The sequence below is a fragment of the Sminthopsis crassicaudata genome, chromosome 2 (genome assembly GCF_048593235.1).
Source record: "Sminthopsis crassicaudata isolate SCR6 chromosome 2, ASM4859323v1, whole genome shotgun sequence".
NCBI classification, from domain to species: Eukaryota; Metazoa; Chordata; class Mammalia; order Dasyuromorphia; family Dasyuridae; genus Sminthopsis; species Sminthopsis crassicaudata.
The window spans coordinates 219745160-219753150 of NC_133618.1; the positions used below are offsets into that span (position 1 = coordinate 219745160).

At 35.4% G+C, this 7991-nt stretch overlaps 1 protein-coding gene across 1 annotated transcript; it reads left to right on the forward strand.

Annotated features, from left to right (window-relative positions):
- The first annotated feature begins 2412 nt into the window (after nucleotides 1-2412).
- LOC141552718 (olfactory receptor 6B9-like) lies at nucleotides 2413-3369 on the forward strand. The gene has a single exon (XM_074284742.1). It carries the CDS (start codon nucleotides 2413-2415, stop codon nucleotides 3367-3369), a length of 957 nt encoding a protein of 318 aa, XP_074140843.1.
- Nucleotides 3370-7991: the final 4622 nt, after the last annotated feature.

Genomic DNA, 7991 nt, shown 5'->3' on the forward strand with positions numbered 1-7991 from the left:
CATATCCCCCTTAAGGGATTCCTCTGGGGACAGTCTGTTTTTAGTCTCCTCAGTATTTGAAGTCTGCTCTCTCTCCATACAGAAGCTATCAATGGTTAGAGCCCTTTTGAATTTTTTGTTCATTTTGTCAGAGCAAATCGAAGAAAACAAATTGACAAGAGAAACAATTGGTCTGTTTTTTGGGGGGATGGGGCTGGATGGTTTTAATGGGCTTTCTCTACAGACTGGGGGGAGGGCAGCAGTGAGGCACTAACAGGACAGTGATGGCTGCACTGAGTCTGCGCTCTGAGGCTCTGAGAACGGGCTGAGTCACTCCAGGTTGGGGTTGGGGGTGGCAGATTCCTAGAGACGCTAGCTTTCCGGGGTTTTATTCTTCCCTCTTGTATTTACACCCTCTCTGCTGCTTCCTGGCTTGCTGCCAAGATGGAGTATCCACACTGGGGTAAAAGTCTTTTTGTAGAAAGGCAGAGATCGTACCCCTTCCCCTCTGGTCTGAGCTGTGTGAGCTGTCTGTCTCACTCTGGCTTGCCTGCCCTCAATCTGCTCCCACTCTGTTTGACCCTTCCCCGAGCAAAAACGGACCTTTTCTGGCGAATTTCAAGGATGTCTTCTGTTGGTAATTATTTGTGGGTTTCTTTTCCGGTCAAGCATTACCTCCGAGGCTTGATATGAAGTAAGTCCTGAGAGAAAACACTGAGCTCAAGCAGCTGTCTGCCTCCACACAACCATCTTGGCCGGAAGTTCCCAAGAAGATAAAATTAAAGGGTAGTATAGAAAAAGATGGTGAGACATCCTGTGCCATCGGGGAAAGAACAAGTAGGTTTCAGTAACAGTTAGTTGATGGAAGGAATGGGAGAGAAAATAATTAAGTATAAAGAAAGAATTGTTGTCTTAGGAACAGGCATTTCAGAGGACAAAGTAAAAGGGTGTAGAAGTGAAAATAAAGATTTTTTTTTATTTCTTAGTGAACCTATTACTGCCAAACATTATAGAATCTTTGAGATTATCACAGATATGGTGTATCTAGATTTCAGCAGATTGTTTGACAAAATTATTAATTATATTATTATTATTATTAAAATATAGGGATATATTGTATAGGCCTGCATTGGGACATTTTTCCTGTAGTACCTAAGAGAAATGTTGGGAAATATGTTACAGTTGGACATAGATGATATTAATGTGTGTTTTTCAGCCAGGATGTGGCCTGCAAGAATCTTTATGTATAGTTTATTTAAGTTTGACATCACTAGTCTAACATTATTTTTGTGAGGCAATTGGGGTATATGGACTTGCCCAGGATCACACAGCAAACAAGTGTTAAGTGTTTAAGGCAAACTCAGATCTTCCTGACTTCAGGGTTAGTGCACCATCTAGCTGCCCCTTGACTCACTAATCTAAAAAAGAACACTATTATATGGATTAAGAACCAGTTGAATAGCCTTCCTCAAAAATAATTAACATTTGAATGTCGCACTAGAGAATTGTATCATTCCAGAGCTCAGTCAGAAAGTAAGAGAAAAAGGTATCAAATCCATGATCTTTTTAATGACAGGTGGAATTAAAAGGAGATCCTGCCCATTGGATACATTTTTTACAATTAATTTTGATTGTCATAATACTTCCCTTATTTTCTGTGGCTACATCAACTAGGGGTGAGGATTAGGAAGTAAGGACCTATCTTCTTGTTTATATGTAGAATATATAAAATAAGAAAATTCTAGGAAATGGCTTTTAAAGTTCTATAGTATTTTTCAGTTCCAAATCTATATTATGATTCTATAACTGCAAATTCTGCCTTCTCCCATGCCTGTCTTACAACAATCATTGTAGTTGTTGTTTGTTCTTATGTGAATGGGATTAGTTTGCCTGCCTCTTAGCCCAGATTCCTCAATTTGATTTTAATGTTCAAACCATTTGTATTTGAAATTTCTTCAAGATATGGCCTTTTGTCCATATCTTTTGTCATTATGAATGATGGCCATTTCTTCTGTTGTCACAGGACCTCTTGAAATCTAATGATCACCTTGGATTAACTGAAAAAAACAAATATATCTAAACAGTCACTGACCCAAAGTGTCAGGTCAATTTGTGAGCCAGACATATATTTCATTTTTTAATCTTGTGCCAAGACTTCTGTAATAACTGATTCCTAATCTTGAATTAAGGATAGGACTGGTTATAGATTCTTCTCTGCTCTCTAATTTCCATGAAGGACAATTTATAAACTCTTAATTTATTTACATTGTATTCAGTCCAAGATGGAGACAGATAAGTGTCTTTAAGTTGAGGTATAGAAACTTAATATGTGGGGAATAAATAGCATTTGTCCACTGCTCTCCCTCTTTCCCTAAAATTATTTTATATTACATTGCCATTGTAGATCTTAACCAGACCATTCACATCCAAACAATGAGGGAAGAAAACATCACTAATGTCAATGAGTTTATCCTTGTGGGTTTCCCAACTGCTATCTGGCTGCAGATTCTACTCTTCTTCCTCTTCCTTGGAAACTATCTATTTGTACTGATGGAGAATCTGGTCATCATCCTCACTGTCTGGGTCAATGGTTCCCTCCACAAGCCAATGTACTACTTCCTGGGTAGTATGTCATTTTTGGAGATATGGTACATTTCTGTCACTGTCCCGAAGATGTTAGTTGGATTTCTTCTTCATCCTAACACCATATCCTTCCTGGGTTGCATGACTCAACTCTACTTCTTCATTTCACTTGTCTGCACAGAATGTGTGCTTCTGGCTTCCATGGCATATGACCGTTATGTAGCAATTTGCCAACCACTCCACTACCCAGTCATCATGACTACAGAGCTCTGTATGCAGCTGATTACCAGCTCCTGGGTATGTGGCTTTTCTATTGCTGTAGCCAAAGTCTATTTCATCTCACGTGTCACCTTCTGTAGTAATAATGTCTTAAACCACTTTTTTTGTGATGTTTCTCCAGTCCTAAAATTGGCTTGCAAGAATTTTTCTACAGCTGAGACAGTGGACTTTAGCTTAGCCATTGTGATCCTTATATTCCCTTTCACAGCTACTGTTATCTCCTATGGCTTCATTATCTCCACTGTCCTGCGCATTCCCTCAGCTGCTGGACAGCGAAAGGCCTTCTCCACCTGTGCCTCCCACCTCACTGTGGTAGTCATCTATTATATGGCAGTTATCTTCATGTATGTTCGGCCTCGAGCCATTGCTTCCTTCAATTCCAACAAGTTGATCTCAGCCATATATGCAGTCCTTACACCTATGTTAAATCCCATCATCTACTGCCTGAGGAACCAAGAAGTCAAGGATGCTATCAGAAAGACTATAGTTAATGGCTGGGGACTATTCTTGAGAGATTCCTCTTTTTGAAGAGACCATTCATTTCTTGGCCCAACTGCGAGGCAAACTTAGAGATTATTTCCACAAGAGAGAAGAATAATTTGCTATGTATATAGTAATGGGAAACTAGTAATCAATTGCAACATTATAAACCACCAAATGATATTAAATATTAAATATAATAACATATTTGTTTCAAAAATTATTTTCAGTAAATGGGAGATAAGGTACTTTACCAAAATCTTTTAAGATGAGATCTGATTGAATCAAAAATCAGCCCACTTCCCTATAGCAGATGAGTAAGCTTATATATTGAATGACTTAAAGACATTGTACTAACTGTGAAGAGTCCTTAATTTAGAATGAGTGAAAATCATCAAATGAAATAGCTAAACAGGAAATAAATGTATTGAGATTTGCTGACACAGTTCAGAATTCAGTCATTGACTAGGTTGGGCAGAAAAGGGGCGGAAGCATTTCTAGTCAATCTTTAAGATAGAATTCTGTGAGGAATAAATTAGTTTCTTTCTACTAAATATTCTTCTTTCCTAGTTTGACCAAATAAGGGAGTTGTGAACATTTAAACAAAAACATAAAGCAAAATTTTATCAAAGAGACTACTGAAATACAAAGAAAAATTTATTATGATAATGTTGATTTTATACAATAAATGCAAAAAAAATCTGGGATGGTTGGGGCATTTCACATTAACAATTTGAGGTGAATTGGTATCGTTCAAGCTTCAAGTATAGCCTTAAAGCCTAGAAAGATATTCTACTTCAAGAAATAACTTTTGTTCTCTTGAAATATTATCTCTGGCATTTTGCCATCTATAGCCAGATAATAGTACTAACCCAATATTTATATAGTGTTTATTCTGTGCAATATATCTTTATAACACCATTATTTTCAAGATAATTCCCTTTGGTTGTAAATTATGAAATAACATAATTCCAAAATAATAAAAAGTGAAGGGGATCCAAAGGACAATGGAAAGAAATCTGGTCGGTATAAGCAGATTACAATATATTACCAACAATGACACTTTTGATCTGTCTCTTGCATAATATGACTCTCTTTTTTCAGCCATATGTTCCTTAAATCCTCTTTGTGAACTCTGTTTCATTCTAATTGAACAATAAATATTCTCTGAAATTATTCTACCTCCTTCCTCCATGCATTTGTACAATCTGTAATATATTATTTTATTACCTTTTATTTCTTAAAAACCTTATCTTCCTTTAATGCTCAGGTCATACGTCAACTTCTCAACAAATCCTGAATCCTCTCTGTTGCTAATGTTTTCTCTCTCTTCATGACTTTGTTTTATATTAATTTATGGACATTCTATCCCTCCCCAGTAGAATATAAATTCCTGGGTGACATGGATTTATTCCTTTTTGTCCTTATATTCATCATGACTAGCACAATGTCTGGCACATAATGAGGACTTTGTACCTTGCTGAATTGAACTTATTTGAAGTAAATTGCACATAGAAGTTATCAAAGGATGTTTAACACACACACACACACACACACACACACACACACACACAATCTTGCATTTCAAATTAAGACATCTCTGAGATACCACTACACACCTGTCAGATTGGCTAAAATGACAGGAAAAGATAATGATGAATGTGGGAAAACTGGGACACTGATACATTATTGGTGGAATTGTGAATGGATCCAACCATTCTGGAGAGCAATTTGGAACTATGCTCAAAAAGTTATCAAACTGTGCATATCTTTTGATCCAGCAGTATTACTACTGGGATTATATCCCAAAGAGATCTTAAAGGAGGGAAAGAGACCCACATGTACAAAAATGTTTGTGGCAGCCCTCTTTGTAGTGGCTAGAAAACTGGAAACTGAATAGATGCCCATCATTTGGAGAATGGCTAAGTAAATTATGGTATAAGAATGTTATAGAATATTATTGTTCTGTAAGAAATGACCAGCAAGATGAATACAGAGAGGCCTAGAGAAACTTACATGAACTGATGCTAAGTGAAATGAGCAGAACCAGGAGATCATTATACACTTCAACAACAATACTATATGAGGATCATTTCTGATGGAAGTGGATATCTTTGGCAATGAGAAGATCTAATTCAGTTCCAGTTGATAGTGATGAAAAGAACCAGCTACACCCAGAGAAAGAACATTGGGAAACAAGTGTGGACTGCTTGCGTTTTTGTTTTTCTTCCCAAGTTATTTTTATCTTTCTAAATCTGATTTTTCTTGTGCAATAAGAGAACTGCATAAATATGTACACATATATTGTATTTAACATATACTTTAACATATTGAACATGTATGTGACTGCCTGCCATCTAGGGGAGGGGGTGGAGGGAAGGAAGGGAAAAGTTGGGACAGAAGTGATTGTAAGGGTCAGTGTTGAAAAGATTACCCATGCATATGTTCTGTCAATAAAAAGCCATAATAATAAAAAAAATTCTTGCATTCCTAAATATTAAAATGACCATAAGAAGACTCCAGAATATTAGGTAGAATGACTATTAAAAATTTACAAAAATACATGAAATAAAATCATCACCATCACCATCATCATCATAATCATATCAGCTTACATTTAGATAGTACATGGGTTTGTAAAGTTTTTAGATGTATTAACTCTATTGATCCAACAACCCTGGGAGCTACATGTTAATATTATTCCCATTTTACAGATGAGAAAACTGAGGCACAGATATAATTCAAACTCAGGCCTTTCTCACGCAAAATTGTTTGCCTTATCTACTATACCACATATCTGCCTGTTATGTAAGACTAGAAAGTTTAGATGAGTCATAATATCCATCAGCAGAAGGAATTCCCATATCAAAGAGATGATGAATCTATCAGGATATAATTATTGAAATTAAATGCTATCATTTGTATATTGTACTTTACCCAATATTTATGGATTATTCATGTTTATGTTCTTATATCTTATTTTTATTCAATTTGATCATCATTTACACAGCATCTACTGTGTGCCAAGCAATAGAGATACAAAGGCAGGAACAGCATACTGTCTGTCTTAAGCAGTTTGGATTGAATTGGATTGAATTCATAGAATATACATATAGGTAAGTATAAAATCTACTCAAAAATCAAATTAAGGATGGGATAAAGCACAAAAACTGGAGACAAAATTTTTTTTACTTATTTTTAAAAGTCAAGTACTTCATGATCACATAGTTTGTGGGAATTGTTGACTTAACTTAGATCTACTGTTAGAGTTCAGACAAATATACCTGGATGGCCATAAAGACAAGTACATGACTTCTAATTTGTTAGATAGAAATCACTGAAGAAAGAAATCAATCCAGTTTTTACAAACTCAGGTTAGACATCTAATAGACTTTTAGGGAAAAGACTACATTTCCCACAATAACCAGGCAAATTTAGATATATAATGCAAATTTAGAACATCTCCAATTCAAATGTTCATATGGATTCTTTGTGCTTAGTTCATATTGGACTAAGCAGTCACAATCAGATGCACTATATCTTAACCCCAACAAAATTATGCTATTTTTGCTTCTTTTTAAGAACTAAATACAACCAGGAACAAAGAAGTGTTTTCTTCACAACAAACTTATATATATTATTTAAGATAATTATCCTCATTTTGTATAAAAAGAAACTAAGACTCAGAATTGTTAAGGCCCTTACCAAAAGTGATTGGGTAAGTGTTAAGACTTATACTCAAACTCAGGTCTTTTCAGTCAAATCTATTGCTCATTCCCTTATATAATGTTTTTATTCAATAGCAAGACGTGGTAATGACCCTTAGAAAGAAAAATCTTATATTGCCAACAAATGAAATTGTGGTCTCTCAAACCATTAGCAAATCTCTAATTACTAAAGTTGTTTCCAATAACCAATACAATAAACAAATACACAGAGAAAAACACAGATGTAAATGAAAACATGTATCTAAGTAATCTAAGTAATAAGAATCAAAATAATAAAATAAGAAATGAAATTGTTTGACATAGAATGTTGATCATTTCAATAAAGCAGACAGAGTACACTAGTTTGTGGTGAATAAAGTGATTATTTGTTAGTTCCACAAAAATTCTGGTTTGGTGATAAATATTTGGAGGAGATTTCAGACTTAAGGTCCAAGAAGAATTCTTAAGATCTCAGAGATTCTCCATCTGTTAGCAAGCTAAAAGATGATAGTACCTGACCCCCAAAAGAGAAAATGCCCTTATGGATTCATTAAAATACTAGATGCTGGACAAATCAATTTATAGTAAAGTTATCTTAGTTGAGGGAATATTTTCCTCTGAGCCAAGCCGAGCCATAGATCTAGGCTGGATATAAGGAACAGTGGAGATGATTCCCAAGGCATCAGGCACTGGCTCACTCTTTCCCAGAGGATCATGAGGTTATTAATTAAATGCTCTCCATTAGACTCCTTTATCAATTCATCTATTCCTCTTTCTACTCTGTTTGGCTTTCTCCTAACTCTTTCCAGAGATTTTAGACTCAAGAATCTGTTTTATTTTTACAATGTTACTGTAAGGGTAGGTTTAAGGTGGAAAACTAGAGAAACCAAATTGGTTCCCTTGTGATAGATAATGAAGTAAAGTAAAAAAAAAGGGGGGGGGCACGAATGCTCCATAGGATCT

Excerpts from the sequence above, each read along its gene's own strand:
- LOC141552718 (XM_074284742.1), top strand. The coding sequence starts at position 2,413 with ATGAGGGAAGAAAACATCACTAATGTCAATGAGTTTATCCTTGTGGGT.